Source organism: Oncorhynchus kisutch, linkage group LG7, assembly GCF_002021735.2.
Source record: "Oncorhynchus kisutch isolate 150728-3 linkage group LG7, Okis_V2, whole genome shotgun sequence".
Taxonomy (NCBI): domain Eukaryota; kingdom Metazoa; phylum Chordata; class Actinopteri; order Salmoniformes; family Salmonidae; genus Oncorhynchus; species Oncorhynchus kisutch.
This window is the reverse complement of record NC_034180.2, coordinates 29863071-29879804: the sequence shown is the minus strand read 5'-3', so window position 1 is coordinate 29879804 and position 16734 is coordinate 29863071. Positions and strand designations below refer to the sequence as shown.

General features: G+C 42.7%; 2 protein-coding genes across 37 annotated transcripts in view; both read right to left on the bottom strand.

Moving 5' to 3' along the window:
• The window catches only part of LOC109893916 (MAP/microtubule affinity-regulating kinase 3), a 33879-nt gene extending 26384 nt beyond the window's left edge, over positions 1–7495 (bottom strand). For 5 of the 31 annotated variants that reach the window (XM_031828862.1, XM_031828868.1, XM_031828865.1 and 2 more), the window contains exons 1-3: positions 6169–6285; positions 4221–4403; positions 1700–1753 (exon numbers count right to left, since the gene is read on the bottom strand). In XM_031828862.1, the coding sequence (XP_031684722.1) occupies positions 1700–1753; positions 4221–4403; positions 6169–6276 (345 nt within the window). In that variant the 5' untranslated portion in view covers positions 6277–6285. Of the gene's footprint in view, positions 1–1699; positions 1754–4220; positions 4404–6168; positions 6315–6710 lie in introns of those variants that run through there. The other 26 variants (XM_031828873.1, XM_031828878.1, XM_031828883.1 and 23 more) reach the window with 15 other exon arrangements.
• Positions 7496–8264: 769 nt separating this feature from the next.
• On the bottom strand, positions 8265–16099 carry LOC109894423 (eukaryotic translation initiation factor 5). Of its 6 annotated transcripts, XM_020487892.2 has the most exons (12): positions 15142–16099; positions 14758–14947; positions 13428–13704; positions 13164–13245; positions 12842–13014; positions 12219–12330; positions 11993–12114; positions 11658–11816; positions 9712–9873; positions 9407–9571; positions 9123–9263; positions 8265–8981 (listed from the first exon to the last, which is right to left on the bottom strand). In XM_020487892.2, exons 3-12 carry the CDS (start codon positions 13497–13499, stop codon positions 8883–8885), a joined length of 1287 nt encoding a protein of 428 aa, XP_020343481.1. In that variant the 5' UTR covers positions 13500–13704; positions 14758–14947; positions 15142–16099; the 3' UTR covers positions 8265–8882. The 6 variants fall into 6 exon arrangements, with proteins under 6 accessions (XP_020343481.1, XP_020343483.1, XP_020343482.1 ...); XM_020487894.2 differs by lacking the exon at positions 14758–14947 and having other exon boundaries at positions 15142–15443; XM_020487893.2 differs by lacking the exons at positions 14758–14947; positions 15142–16099 and adding an exon at positions 14182–14629.
• Between the last annotated feature and the right edge of the window lie 635 nt (positions 16100–16734).

Sequence of the window (16734 nt, the reverse complement as noted above, 5' to 3'; positions counted from 1 at the left end):
GTTAAGCCATCAACAAACACAGACAGAAAGATAGACAGACACAGGCCACACTAGAGGAGGATGAAGACCGGAGTGGTTCAAATTTAAGCTCACTTTTCCCATTACATCTCTCTACCCATTATTACATCCAAAATATTGTCATAGTTCTGCATAAATATTGAGAGAAAAAATCAAAGGCCATTTTCCATGTCATGGAAAGGCAGGCAGGCGTATCATTGTTTCCAAAGAAAAAACTATGGGGGTCAGATAACACTATATTACAGCAGTTAATGACAGGCTTATGGGGTGACAAAGAGCGGAACTGGTCAGTTCACTCACTCTCACACACGCACAGACGCACGCACACACACACACACACGTTAGACTTCAGTCTACATCAAGAAACATCCAGAGTGTGCGTAGAGGCATAGACACAGACCACATGGGAACTATCAGGCCAGGGCATTAAGAAGTCTGCCAAAACATCACGAGACACAACACTTCTAGATGTTGTTGCAATCAATGCAGCTATACCAGAGCACTAATACATGGATCATTAATCATTACTTGCGCAATGCTAATTGTCACAACGGGTCACTTTCTAACAGGCAGTTACACATTTACTGGTGAGCACTGCTTCTGCTCTCATTAGCCTATACTGAGACTAGTGCTGCTCTGTGGTGACTTGAGAAGAACAGAGTAGGAGAGCAGTAGAAGCAGACGCCACACCAACATTTGAGAACAAACTGTTTACCTTTAATCAAGGGCTTCCATAATCGTTGCCCTCTAACCTATGCAACAACAGCCTGGTCTGGTCATGTGACCTCCAGTGAAGTGTGTGTGTGTGTGGGGGGGGGGAGGGGGGCTAGGGATGGATAGAGGGAGGCGAAATAAAATCACAATGAGCTTTGTGACAGATGTGAGCTGGGCCTCCTCTCTTCCAAACTAGGATGAAAAAAAACTTCACATCCAACACCTGTAATTACATAACTACAAAGGTCAAGGGCCAAGGTACACTGAGAAGAGGAGACTACAAATGCGTGTGGCTTCGGTTATTGGGACAATAAATCAAAACATGGTCCGTGTCAGAGAGAGGTAGAGTTTCTATTGTTCACAAATCAAAGTCTCTGATAGCATTGTCAGACAAGGGAATTTCAACTGGCAAAGGGGACATTTAAGCATGATATTTGTAGCTTTGCATTGCTATAAAAGAGTTAAATCAACATGACTACTCCTAGGGTTTATTTATAACGACCTACAAGGATGTTGTCAACAGAAGAGTCATGTTTTGTGTGTTTCCAACAAGCCACCTCATGAAGAGCCCCTTGTGGCTCTGATTGTTTCTGTTGGTTTAGCACAGTCTATGTCGAAGGGCCAGGCCTTAAATACAAAGCACAGAATCAATGGTGAAAAAACAGATGGAAACTGCAGCTAAGCAGTGAGTGAGAGAGATGCTTACCCTAAGTCTCAGAGTTGGGCAGGCAGAATACCAACGACCACAAAAGGTATGCCCTGGACATGCTCTGCTTTCTGTTTACCAAAACCCTGCCTGCTACAGCACATCAGTCAGATCAATAATGGCCTCTGACTGGCAACAACCACAACCAGGCCAAAACTACAAAGGTCAGGGGTTGCACAGCCACACTCACAAATTATACATTTTGTCACACCACCTCAATAAGTGTACTGTGAATCGCAGCCACACGGGGAGGATCCTTACCTTTTGAAGGCTGTTTGGGTTTAGTTGTGTCTTGTCGATGATCTTTATTGCCACCTGAGGAGAGAGCAAAAACAAGGTGTGTAGAAGACGAAATACCAGTTTAAACAGTCGGTTAGGACATCTACTTTGTACATGTCACAAGTAATTTTTCCAACAATTGTTAACAGACAGATTATTTCACTTATAATTCACTGTATCACAATGCCAGTGGGTCATGAACGTACATTGGTGCGAAAAGTGCAAATCAATCCCAGAACAACAGCAAAGGACCTTGTGAAGATGCTGGAGGAAACAGGTACAAAAGTATCTATATCCACAGTAAAACAAATCCTATATCGACATAACCTGAAAGGCCGCTCAGCAAGGAAGAAGCCACTGCTACAAAACCACCATAAAAAAGCCAGAATATGGTTTACAACAGCACATGGGTACAAAGATCATACTTTTTGGAGAAATGTCCTCTGGTCTGATGAAACAAAAATATAATTGTTTGGCCATAATGACCATCGTTATATTTGGAGGAAAAAGGGGGATGCTTGCAAGCCGAGGAACACCATCCCAACCGTGAAGCACGGGGGTGACAGCATCATATTGTGTGGGTGCTTTGCTGCAGGAGGGACTGGTGCACTTCACAAAATAGATGGCATCATGAGGGAGGAAAATTAAGCGTACTTCCAAAGTTGTGACAAAATGGCTTAAGGACAACAAAGTCAAGGTATTGGAGTGGCCATCACAAAGCCCTGACCTCAATCCTATAGAAAATATGTGGGCAAAACAGAAAAAGCATGTGCGAGCAAGGAGGCCTACAAACCTGACTCAGTTACACCAGCTCTGTCAGGAGGAATGGGCCAAAATTCAGCCAATTTATTGTGGGAAGCTTGTGGAAGGCTACTCGAAACATTTGACCCAAGTTTTAAAAAATTACGGCAATGTTACCAAATACTAATTAAATGTATGTAAACTTCTGACCCACTGGGAATGTGATGAAATAAATAAAATATGAAATAAATCATTCTATTTTTTTTCTACTACTATTATTCTGACATTTCACTTTCTTAAAATTAAGTGGTGATCCTAACTGACCTAAAACAGGATTTTTATTGGATTAAAATGTCAGGAATTGTGAAAAACTGAGTTTAAATGTATTTGGCTAAGGTGTATGTAAACTTCCGACTTCAACTGTACATACACTCACCGGACAGTTTATTAGGTACAGACAGTGAGTCACGTGGCTTGCTATATAAAGCAGGCAGACAGGTATCGATGCATTCAGTTACTTTTCAATTGAACGTTAGAATGGGCAAAACGTGTGACCTAAGCAACTTTGAGCGTGGTATGATCGTCGGTGCCAGGCGCACAGGTTCCAGTATCTCAGAAATAGCCGGCCTCCCGGGCTTTTCACGCATGACAGTGTCTAGGGTGCGACAAGCAAAAAACATCCAGCGGAAGTCCTGTGGGTGAAAGCAGCTCATTGTGCAAGCTAACAGGTGGGCCACAAACAGGAAAATAAGAGCACAGTACAACAGTGGTATGCAGAACGGCACCTCGGAACGCACAACTTGTCAATCCTTGTCACAGATGGGCTATTGCAGCAGATGACCACACCAGGTTTCACTCATACCAGATAAAAACAAGAATAAGTGGCTTCAATGGGCACACGATCACCAACACTAGACAATTGAGGAGTGGGAAAAAATTGCCTAGTCCGACAAATACCAGTTCCTGTTGCATCATGCTGATGGCAGAGTCAGAGTCAGAGTCCATGACCCCATCCTGCCTGGTGTCAAAGGTAATGCGGTGGTGACAGTGGTGTACTGGTGTGGGGAATGTTTTCCTGGCACACATTAGGTCCCTTGATATAAACGAGCAACGATTGAACGCTACAGCGTATCTCAACATTGTTGCTGACCAAACCCAATAGAGCATCTATGGGATGAGAGAGAACGGGATGAGATAGATGTGCGCAGCATGAATGTCCTGCCGTCAAGTCTGCAGCAACTGTGTCATGCCATTGCGTCAGCATGGACCAACATACCTGTGGAACGTTTCCGACACCTTGCAGAATCCATGCCATGAAGAATTCAGGCTGTTCTAAAGGAAAGGGGGGGGTACGACCCAGTACTAGCTGGGTGTACCTAATAAACTAGCTGGTGAATGTACATTTCTTCACTTTTTTTATGTCACCTACTGATGAAAAACATACAATTCATATTTGCACAACAAGAACAACGCTATTGAGAGGGGAAAAAAGAGTCTATTTTTAAAATTATTTTACCTTTATTTAACTAGGCAAGTCAGTTAAGAACAAATTCTTATTTTCAATGACGGCCAAGGAACAGTGGGTTAACTGCCTTGTTCAGGGGCAGAACGACAGATTTTTACCTCGTCAGTACAAGGATTCGATCTTGCAACCTTTCGGTTACTAGTCCAACGCTCTAACCACTAGGCTACCTGTCTGTAAAGCTAGGTAAACCAGAAAGGGGCTACAGCAGCCTGTCATGCTGCAGGTCTCTCCTCTCACCTCTCTGCCAGTGAGGATATGGCGGGCCAGCTTGACCTTGGCGAAGTTGCCCTTCCCAATGGTCTTCAGGAGGCGATAGTTCCCCACATGAGGCTGCTCGTCGGCACCAGAGTTTCGGGTGCGGACTCCCGAGCGGACAGAGCGCGTGGTGACTTCCTGGCGCCCATTGCTGTGAGTCGTATGCTGTGGACAGACAGACGGACAGACATGAGTGAAACAGTGTGCTGTAGACAGAAAGACTGATGGACAGACAGGAGTGGAACATCTCTGCACTAGCAGTGGCTCATGCTGGGGCATTCCATCCCCTGTCAGGATCCAAAACAATTCTCCTGTTTATTACGTTTATTGAAAAGATTATGATCACGCAAACCAAGAGGGTAAAGAAAGGTTAGTGTAGGTTGGGGTTGCAAAATTTCGGGAACTTTTAATAAATTCCCTCGGAATGAAGAGGGAATAAGCAGGAAATCCAGAATCCTCCTACCAGGATTTCTGGAAAACCAGGGAATTTTGCAACCCTAGTGTAGGTGACTCACTGTAGTGCAGTTTGACTATCCAGTGTATGTCCAGCGTATTGATCCTCTGACCATGGTTAAAAGCCCACAACACCCCATCCCAAAATCAGATACTGACCCATAGAAAAGTCTATCGACTCTCCACCCTCATTCAGCTCCCTCAACAGGGCCTGCTCTATGCTCTCACTCCGCCCTAACAACCCCACCCCTAGCCTGGGCATCAGTTGTTCCCTGGCCACACAGACAATTTCAGTTGTGGGAAAAGATATACAGCGCTGAACTGGAAGAAAAGGAAAAGCATAGGCTAATAAGATTCTGATGTTTGCATTGATCAGGATGTTACCAGTAAGAATGCACTAGATTCAGCAGACGACCAATAGCCTCGTAAACCAGACAGATCGCTGTGCTGGTCAGTCTGTTGGATCAGGCTAGACTTCCTACAAAGCCAACCATAACACTGGGTTACAGTGCTGTTATCGCTTGCAGGGATGCTATAATAAACATTTTTTAAATGTAACCCTTTTTTCTCCCCAATTTCGTGACATCCAATTGGTAGTTACAGTCTTGTCCCATCGCTGCAACATGTTTTAATTTCTGTTGTGATCCACTACCAGCCTAGACAACAACCTAAACACAACACCTCTAAATGTGAGAACAATTCAACTCTCTCATAAACCTTCTCTAAGTAGATCACACTTAAAGTATTATTACCTGGCAATATACTGAGTATACCAAACATTTGGAACACCTTCCTAATATTGAGTTGCACCCCACCTTTTGCCCTCAGAACAGCCTCAATTCCTTGGGGCATAGACTCTACAAGGTATCGAAAGCGTTCGACAGGGATGCTGGCCCATGTTGACTCCAATGCATCCCAAAGTTGTGTAAAGTTGGCAGGATGTCCTTTGGGTGGTGGACCATGTGAGAAACTGTTGACCATGAAAATCCCAGCATTGTTGCAGTTCTTGACACAAAGTGGTGCGCCTGGCACCTACTACCATACCCTTTTAAAAGGCACTTAAATATTTGTTCTTGCTCATTCACACTCTGAATGACACACATACACAATCCATGTCTCAGCTGTCTCAAGGCTTAAAAATCATTCTTTAACCTGTCTCCTCCCCTTCATCTACACACTGACTGAAGTGGATTTAACAAATGACATCAATAAGGGATCATAGCTCTCACCTGGATTCACCTGGACAGTCTGCCATGGAAAAAGTAATACATATGTTGTATACTCAGTGTATGTTCCTTCACTATAATGTCAATTCCAGATTAACCAGATACAAATGAAGGAAACTTCATACAACAGTATAACATGATCAAATTCACTAACAGACATTCCAAGAGTGTTTTGTTCTCATTTAGCCAAATGAGAATTTCAGGTAGCCTAGAGTTGCAGAGATTTCTCTTATTAATAAATCGTTACTTACTATGGTGATGGGGGGTCTCTTCATCGACGGAGACCCTGTCATTTTTGTGCTGGCAATTTGAATGCCATTTAACCAGATAACTCTCTCGTTTTTGTGGGGGTAACTCATAGATCCCCTCGTGCTTGCCCGATCCTCTCAACGAGAATGAAAACTGACAGACGATTGCCTTTGAACTGAAAGGGGTGGGAACTGTGTAAGCCCATTGGTAGGCGAGCAATTGGCACCTCTATTGACCGACACTTTTAAAAACCAGTCTTCTAACAGGTAAGGTTTGGATGGAGATACAAATGAGGATCTATCATTGTCCACAGACCAAACACAGCATATGTCGTGTTATCAGGCAACATAGGAGATTACAGCCAGGGCATGCACAGTAGAGGAACATATGCCCATCTCCCGTGTGACACAATGTATCGAACACTCAGATACAATGTAGCCAGTAGCCTAAGTAAAATGGTATGATACAATGGAACAGGGAGAGTGGTTTTTTTGTATTGTTAGACACAATACACCTCTAACTACTTAATAATACGTTTACTTACGCTTTCCGCCTCTTTCTCATTGACCGTAGGTAGTGGAGTTTTTGTTGACATTTTATTCTCGATGAATGTTGCCTCTATTTCCCGGATGATTCAATTCTGCACCTTCTTTGGCAATACAAGGGGTGGCGATTGTACTCTTGCTTCTGGACCAAAACCATGGGTTCTGGATACTGACTCAACATCGGTCCATCCAATCCAAATGTGTCTCAAGGTGTCCCGAGGACGCAGAAAAAGTGTGATGATGACATCTATTTCCCTATAACGCTCACTCGGTATATAGTCATTTATATTGAGAATGAAGGCTGATAAACTATATTTTTATTTGAAAAATTCCATACATGGCCTCTTAAATTTAAGTAATTATCAGAGACTGGCTCCAATCTAGGCTAGAATAGCACTCGGACAGAGAGGACGGCAGATGGTTGTTGTCACCCGTCCCAAAATCGCTCCTTTTTGTAACGCAATCCTTGTGTGCCTTGATGTCCTGTCCGTCTGTATTCCTGAGTTTCAATAGCGTTTATCTTTCTGACTCGCTGTCGGCTCAATTTCTTCCATCTCCGATTCAGAATGAGGCTAGTGTTTTAGGTGGGACCAAAATGGCTACTCACGGGTTGGATCGGGCCAAATCCTGTCAGAACAGCAGAGGAAGTGAGGAAACAGGCGTCCCTCGGCGCTCATTGGAGCGCAATACAGCCGGTGATAGCGCAGTCACCACTCAGTGATTTACATTAATGACAGATAGGAAATAACAGGTCTTTCTCTTGTGTACAAGTTCATGCCTTACCTACAGAAACCATGAGACAGTGGTTGTGCTTGCAAACGTAGCTGGGTTATGGCAGGATCCTCCCATAAAGAAAATATACTGAACAAAAATAGAACGCAACATGCAGCATTTTCATTGATTTTACCGAGTTACAGTTCATGAGGAAATCAGTCAATTCATTAGTCCCCAATCAATGAATTTAACATGACTGGGAATACAGATATGCAGCTGTTGGTCAGATACCTTTAAAAAAAGTGGGCCTCAGGATCTCGTCACGGTATTTTTGTGCATTCAGATTTCCATCGGTAAAATGCAATTGTGTTCGTAGTTTACGCCTGCCTGCCTGCCTATACCATAACCCCACAATGGGGCACTTTTCACAACATTGACGTCAGCAAACCGCTCCGCCACACAACGCCATACACATTGTCTGCGGTTGAGGCAGGTTCGATGTACTGCCAGATTCTCTAAAACTAAATTGGAAGCAGTTTATGGTAGAGAAATTAATATTACATTCTCTGGAACAGCTCTGGTGGACATTCCTGCATTCAGAATGCCAAATGAACTCCCTCAAAACCTGAGACATCTGTGGCATTGTGTTGAGACAAACTGCACATTTTAGTGTGGCCTTTTAATGGACCTCAGCACAAGGCACACCCATGTAATGACCTTGCCGTTTAATCAGCTTCCTGATATGCCACAGGTCAGGTGGATGGATTATCTTGGAAAATGAGTAATGCTCACTAACAGAGCTGTAGCAAATGTGCACAAATTCAGAGAAATAAGCTTTCTGGGAGTATGAAAATGGGATATTTTATTTCAGCTCATGAAAAATGGGACCAACACTTTACATGTTGCGTTTATATTTTTGTTCAGTGTATATTTGCCTCATCCAAGTGAAGTAGGCCTATATAATAGATACTGATGCAATATACTGAATACAAATCAGGGGGGGGGGGGTTAAGGAGTCACCCTGATGAGCTTCATATAGTGGTGTTTTCTGTACGCTCATTATTCCAAAAAGTTGTATCAATTAAAAAATATGCTGCAATGGCACTGCTGACTTGTCAAGAGGGGGAATACCACAAGTGTGTTGAGTACTGAGTGACATCCAGAGGTTATGCACAGTTTACACATACCACAGAGCTGACAATATCAAGAATACCATCTAATAATTCAATTGGAACAAAATAGTTGTGGACAGTAAAACATTTTATGACAAAAAAAAGAAATTCATGCCAGTCAAGTAATTCCCCCAAAACGGACCCATATCTCAGATCGGATACATCTCAAAATTACAGAGGAAATGTGCATAGCGCCATGTTAATCATGCCAGAAAACAGTGAGGGTGTGAGAAAAGGAAATGTGATTCAAAGCTACAACTTCTCAAAAATGGCATCCATGTTTAATTAAATTGCATCAATATCGAAGTCGTCCTCTTCCTCATCAGGCTTGTTTGGTTTTACTGTCTCCACTTTCAGTTCCCGAGCAGAAGAATCATACACAACCTGAGTATGAGAAAATAAGAGTTGTTACATTACAGTGAGTCTTGCATTAGCTGCAATTTTGACTAAACAGATCCTAGTAGCCCATCTCAAACAGTATAAAACTGGAAAAGCTGTGAAATCAGGGGACAGTCTAACCAGTACCTCCACATTTTCATCATCCTCTTCCTCCTCTACCTCACTGCCCTCACTCTCTTCCTCCGCCTCCTTCAGCCACCTGATGAAAGGAGATGCCCTCGCATGGATCTCTTTGGCAAGTTCCTTAGAGACATACTTCTTGGACACCTGAAAGAGAGTCATGAGCAACGAGACTTAGAGAACCGAGCAAACAGAAAATTAAACATCACTTATTTTACAAGAAGCTACATAAGTGAGACATTCAAATGTATTGAAGTGTGTGCGAGCAATGTACATGTTACACCACACACCTTCTCTGCCCAGGACAGTATGACATCTTCCTCCACTAAATCAGCATCATACAGGTCTTTGAGCACGACAGGCACACGGGGCAGCAGCTGGGCTTGGTGCAGCTTCACCAAGCACTCAAAGCCTCCCAGGAGGTACTTCTGGGCCTTCTTGTTATTCACACAGAACTGAAGTCATAAGGAACAGTAACAAAACCCATAATCAATTTCAGATGGTTTTGGTCAACTGTCCCCTCTTGAATGCATTACCACTGAGTTATGAGGTTAAGACAGAGGTCAAACTTAACAATACGGATTTGAAGACTCACGCGAAGGAAATGGCGTTTGTATTTCTTGATCTGGTCACGGATGTTTTCGTCAAACAGCAGTTCGCTCAGAATCAGCGGTCCCATGGCCATCACATCCAGACGCTCTGCCTCCACCAAGATCTCCTTATCTGCTGCATCAACGGCGCAGTCCTCCCTTTTTTGCTGGAGACGGGGAAAGTAACCACAAACAAGAACACTTTTTAACACCATGGTCTTCAACATAAACCCCAAGAAGCCTAGCAACAAAGATTTGAGTGTGGAACTGGACTACTAGGCAACACTGCTTGGTCCCGGTCATAAAACATTCACTCTTTCATTGTTACCCTATAGGAGACCCTGATCCTGGAGTTCCATGACAAATTGACAATTTAGCTTAATGTTTAAACTGCCATTCCTCTTTGTTTTCCATAAAAAATGCTAAGAAAAAAATAAATCGAATCCACGTCAAATTTACAATGCAGATTAATGGTTCTATTACCCATGTATGACCGCTTGGACCGGGCAATTAAGTGATGTGAAGTCTACCGCAAACCTTTACAGACATAGAACACAGCTACAGTAACATGTCGATAGCGACAATTGTGAACGTTGCAGACCAAGAAAATAAATAAGTGACAGAATTCTGTTCTGGCATAAAATGTTCTGTATTTTCTCCCCAACAATAAACGTCACCGACTGATGTGCTGCTGTTTTTTTTATTATGGCATGGTAGCTAGAAGTTTAATTTCTATTAAATGTCTTGGTTAGTCACAGTATTTAACTAACTTTAAAAGTACTTTTTTAGGACATAGTCTGCCCGCAGGCAAGGCAGCAGGCTGCGCACAGCAACTCAGGATTTGATTGACAGTTCTGGTTGCCTAGTGATGGACATTAGTTCTGCTTCAGAAGCCTCATTCCTTTACAGACAAGTACAATGCCCATTCATATCTCCAGAAGTTTAGTGTCGGCATTTAAAAAGCCGTAGTGTACCCTACCCTAGCAAACAAACCGTAGCTGCAGTGCGTTAATGGGGTCACATTCCATTATGTCTGAAAAGGGTAAATCGATAAAGGCTCCCGGTAGTCTTCTGTAATTTCAGATGAGGCAGAAACGAAGAATAGGCTACCCTGTGCTCGCAAAACTGTCCCGAAGAGGCTACTGTATCCCAGCAGAATCTGTTTTATTTATTTACACATTCTCATTTACAATGACAGCCTACCCCAGCCAAACCCTAACAACGCTGGGCAAATTGTGCACCACCCTATGGGACTCCCAATCACAGCCAGTTGTGATACAGCCCATGATTGAACCAGGGTCTGTAGTGACACCTCTAGCCCTGAGAAGCAGTGCCTTAGACCCCTGCGCCACTCTGGAGCCCTGTACCATGAATAGGCGAAAATATTCTACACGCAACAGACAGAAGACTGATCACACATTTGCATCATTAGTGAAAAAGAGAGCAGACAGGCCAGCGTGGGTGAGAGAGGCAGCAGAAACATGCTAATATGTTTTGGTAATGTGCATCTCGTAATGTCTTGTCTTGCAAATCCCCCAAAGTAGCCTAAAAAGTTCCTCTTCCTCTGGTTTTACACAACTTTCCCAGGCCTTTATAGCCTATAACAGAAAATAACTGCACTGCGATTTCAATTAAGTGGGGGGAATACAAAAACATTGTTTTTAAGCTAGGGATTTCTCTTAACGTTAAGGATCCCAACTTCGTTTAAAGGTTCACACCCTTACCGCAGGTACTACAGGAGCTTGTCCCAACTACGCCCCACACCAGACCAACCGAGCTAATTGCATTTAGTCCGTCACTGAACTAATCAACACACCTGGTCTGGTTAAATAAAAAACATGAAGTGCTTATGGCACTCTAGGACCAGAGTCACCTACACCATATCAAAGAGAATTTCACAATCAGTCACAAACTTTCATTATCCTTGTAATTAGTTTCAGGCACAACTTACTTTGACAAAGTTATAGAATATGTTGACCCGCTCCTCCAGGGTCTTCTCCAGGTCCTCACTGAGGGTCAGGTTCTTCGCATGAGAGCTGATCTCCTCCATCCTTCGTCTCTGTGCCTCCTCCGTGGTCTCCTCTGCCCAATCCTCATCATCTTCACCGTCCTGATACACAACATATTATCACTGGGTAAATGCTGCTAGATGGCAGGCTTGAGATACTGACAAACTAGTCCCTCAGACCAATAATAACTTGGGAGGCAGGTGGAGAGTTGTTCTCCGTATTCAACCGCTAACATTAAGAACTGGCATGGTTTGCGTACATTAATGAGGACACTCACCACGGCATCAGGGGCATCTATGTCGTTATGGTTCCCAGCCTCAACGCTGCCAGAACCATTCTCCTTGTCCTTCTTACGATTCTTCTTATCTTTCTTCTTCTCCACAGACCCAGGTTCATTTTCTGATGAAAGCCACCGGCGCTTTGACTCAATAGGGCACATATCTGACTTGACTTTTAGTTTAGTAAGGAAACAAATTATGGGCAAATTCTTATTGTGTGCTTACCTGGTGGGTTTTTGAGGATGAATGTGCAGAGCTTGTGTTGTGTGTCTAGCATGCCACGGTACCCACAGGCCTTACAGGAGTTACCGATTGTTTGTTTCTTAGGATTGATATGCTGCAATGAAAAGGGCAAATAAATTAGCATATTCACCCTAATGACAGTGACTATACCACCAATAACAGACAAGTAATAATTTACCCAACAGACCATAACTGTATTGCAAGACAAAAAGACAATTGATCACTCAATGCAGGGTATGTAGCATACAAAATTAGATCCAAATGGCTGCGGCATGAACAAGCAGAACCCAAAATTACAGATGTAGCACAAGGTACGCAGGACATCAAATATATCTATATACAAAAACCTGACCAGGGCGGTCATATCCACAGGCCTCAGGAGGGACCGTGATACAACATTACGCGGAGTAAAAAAATTACATTTTAAAAAAGATTTAAAAAACATTACCGGGAAAACTGACCATCTGTGACGTTGGTATAATGGTCAAATTACAATTGCAAAGTCCCACAGATCAATGCACTCGGCACACTTCATTCCTGTTCCCCTCTACTACCCAAACGTACTACCCAAACGTACTCCACAAATATGTTCCTCAAATAGTTACCAGATCAGTTTCAGGGTTATCACACTCAGGACACAGCACAAATTTCCGGATAAATACATCTAGCATGTCCTGCAACTTGTTTGCCTCATGGGATCCGTTGACGATGAAGCGGTCATTCTTTGCATCAAACTGGGTCTGAGCACCAAGCTCACAACCAAAAAACTTGGTCGGATCTGCAAGGAGGATAAGAGTCAAAATCAACATCCCCTAAGCTAATGGATGGTAAATGCACACTAACATTTAGCCACGTCAAGGTATCAATGTATGGTGCGAGTCAATGTTAGCACTTCAGAAAACACTTGTGGTGGGGAGGTCAACTTACATGTTGGAGGCCTACTCAGGGCCTTTGCAACATCAGTCATGTTGACAATGACGGTCTTGATTCCATTTCCTTTGCCCTCAACCTGGACACAAATCCGACACAAAAACAAAACAAAATTTTAAGAATCATTTTGCAGATCACCCTTGAGGCCTGCACATCTCACTGGAAAATAACTAAAAGAAACACACCTTAAGATAGTCATTCAACATTCTTGATATATGAAAGTCATTTCTCTTACAGGATCATACTATACCAGATAGTCACCTTAGCAATCAGACGGGGCATCTTGTAGCGATAGAACTGGTCTGCCACACTGCGGTTGACATTAACAGACATTTTGGCTGGCTACTAGCACTATCAGTAAGATAAAAATATATTGAATGGAGATGTTTCGGGATCTTCTGTCTGGAAAATAGAGGATGACATAAACGACTGCAAGCGTCCACCGTCTCTGACATGAAAAATATTTTGCCAAAGTGGCCGCAAGCGCCTTGCTTGTAGACTAGGTTTCCACACAGGTTCCAACAGCTGCACAACAGCTCTGAAAGAAAGGGCGAAAGGCAGACATCAGCTCTAGTGCCACAGATTCTGATAACAATGATGGCAATGGCTTTTATTGAATACCCAAGTAGCCTATATAATTCTATGACTTGACCTTTTAATAACAATCTGTATAGGTATATTGTTAGCTACCCAATGTGTCCATAGTGTGACTAAAATATCACCGTTGACAATTAGACAAGACGAAAAGGCAGTCTGACATTTAGCTCATTGTCCTCCAATTCCGACCAGGCATTGCCATAGAGGTGGTCAAGTCACGAGTTGAAGACATCAAATTCGGCATCAAAAATTACTCTAACCTACGGAGCTAGCCATCTTCACGACTAGAGCAGTTAATCTCACATGTCATTGGGTTTGTTAACTAGCTACGCTAGCCAGCCAATTGATTTTGCTTTACCGTTAACTAGCTAATACATTTAACGACACATTATTTCACTTCGATATACAAACCCCTTACAAACGAAGATGGGTAGATTAGCAACCAGAAAACCTGACTGATGAAGCTAGCGTACGCAGAATTCAAAATAACTGGGAACTCGGAAATCTCCGACTTCAGGACGTCCAGAACAACTGGCAACTCAGAAAAACCGAGTTCGGACTGGTATTTGTCATTAAGGGTCATCCAACTCGGAATCTCGGGCATCTATCTAGAATTCCGACTGAAGAGCATTGACGTCATGATTCGACCTCGTTTCCGAGTTCCCAGTTATCGTGAAAGCGTCATTCATGCAGCGATCAAAACAACTGGGAAATCTGGAGAAGAAAAAGCGCGCTCCGACTGGGAAAGATAGATTTGAATTCCACCTCTGGCCTCTTTCTAGAGCTCCGACGTCATGATTTGACCTCGTAAGTGTCCGGGTTCCCAGTTATTTTGAACGCGCCAAAACTACTAGTTGGCACTGAAGAGTGCGTCATCAGATGGCACGAGTGATGGGAGACGCCATTTTGATGTTAAGACGCAGAAAATGTCATTTTAAAATATAAATACATTTACGATAGCACCTTAATCGTTATATAGTCATAATGCACTCACCGATTTTGTAAAACAAAGACATAAACACACCGCTGGTCGTCCAAGAGGCGCAGTGAACGGTTACCAATAGCTGTGATGTGTTGCTAGGCTTGTGGTGGCAAAATAAGTGTCGTGAACGTCGGAGGTGACACGATCCAGCTGATTCTTGCCCCTATTGTGAAAATATTCTGGACGCCCTCAGTGGGGATACCTAAGGAAACGCGAAAGTCAGTCAGTATAAACTTGCTAACTAGATAATGCGGATAGCTAGCACGTTGATACTCTCACGCTAACTTTAGCTGTTGTTTTATGTTGCCTAACTAGCTTTGGCTAAATATAACATGTTGATAACACCACAATTGCTAGCTAGACAACAGTCAGATGGTCGACAGTAAAATGGCTTACCTCTCGAAGGTTATTTTCCAATGCTTCTGCTTCTTCTGTGGGGTTTTACTTACAAACTATTGCCGCGTTCACGACAACTGGGAACATGGAACTCGGGAATCTCCGACATCAGATTTTACCGTGCGTTCCAGACAACTGGGAACGCGTTCCGACTTTGAAAAATAGTTTGTCATGCAACTCTGAATTCCAAGTCGGAAACTCAGGGATCATCCTAGAGCTTCCACTTCTCCGACCTAAAGATCAGTGATTTCATAATTTGGCCGAATTCCTATTGTGCTTTCAGGACAACTAGATTTCGGAATTGGATGACCAAGTTAAAAAACTATTTTTCCCCGTCGTTCGTTTTTTCAGATTATCCGGTGTTCTTGAACGCACTGAAGTCGGAGAAGTCCGAGTTCCCAGTTATTTTGAACGCAGCACCATACATCCTATTTTGGTGCATGGTTTTACACATAGAATTAAGGATTTAAAGCTACATTTTTGGGGGTGACCCAACCAAATTCACATATAAATTTGTGTTATAGGTTCTCATTGAAAGCAAGTCTAAAAAGCGAAACTGTGTTTCTATTTGTTTCTATTTGCACTCTTTCCAGTGGTGCAGAGTAAAAATACTTTAAAGTACTACTTAAGTCGTTTTTCTGTGCATCTGTACTTTAATATTTATACTTTTGACAACTTTTACTCCACTACATTCCTAAATAAAATGGTCTACTTTATACTCCATACATTTCCCTGACACACAAAATTACTTTGTACATTTTGAATGCTTATCAGGACAGGAAAATTGTCTAATTCATGCACTTAAAGACTAAATCCCTGGTCATCCCTACTACCTCTGATCTGGTGGATCACTAAACACACATGCCTTGTTTGTTAATAATGCTGGAGTGTGACCCCTGGATATCTGTAAATTAAAGAAACAAGAAAACTTGTCTGGTTTGCTTAAAATAAATTATTTGAAATTATTTGCATAGTGTATCTTTAATATGATCTTTATGGTTTTATGCATATAATTAGGAACTAGTAATTTAATAGGATCTCTATGATTTTATTGTACTGGGCATGCCACGTTCACATATAGTCGAAACTAGGAAATGTCCAGCTTGCAGAATCATTAATCGCAACACGTGTTTAACTGCAACCAGTTAGCAAGTCGGAAATGTCAGAGTTTGTTAGTTCCGAATAGCATGTGAACGCAGCAACAGTCCGCAATTTTGGCCTTTGTCCGGTCTCCCGCAACCAAACACCACTAATGTAGAACAAAAAGGTTGATCTGTCCCGTATTTCAGTAAGACATTCCGACCTGTCTATTGCAGTTACCTTGCACTTATGAAAATATAGGCCTGTATCACAGGATGTCGGTGGCACCTTAATTGGGGAGGACGGGTTTATGGTAAGGGCTGGAGCTGAATCGTATCAAATACTTGGTTTCCATGTAGAAAGATTAACATACACACACATTTGCGTATGTCTTAACTAATAATATCAAAATAGCGTCTCCCATCACTCGTGCCATTTGATGACGCACTCTGCAGTGCCAACTAGTAGTTATTGTAAGAAAACTCCTCACAGCCAGGAAAACAGCAAGTAGCT

What these genes read in the sequence shown, in the direction of transcription:
- LOC109894423 (XM_020487892.2), bottom strand. Translation starts at nt 13,499, where the DNA reads ATGTCTGTTAATGTCAACCGCAGTGTGGCAGACCAGTTCTATCGCTAC. An exon ending in ACAAACGCCATTTCCTTCGC is followed by an intron (nt 9,572 to 9,711) that starts GTGAGTCTTCAA and finishes TTATGACTTCAG; the next exon opens with TTCTGTGTGAATAACAAGAA. An exon ending in AGGATGATGAAAATGTGGAG is followed by an intron (nt 8,982 to 9,122) that starts GTACTGGTTAGA and finishes TCTCATACTCAG; the next exon opens with GTTGTGTATGATTCTTCTGC.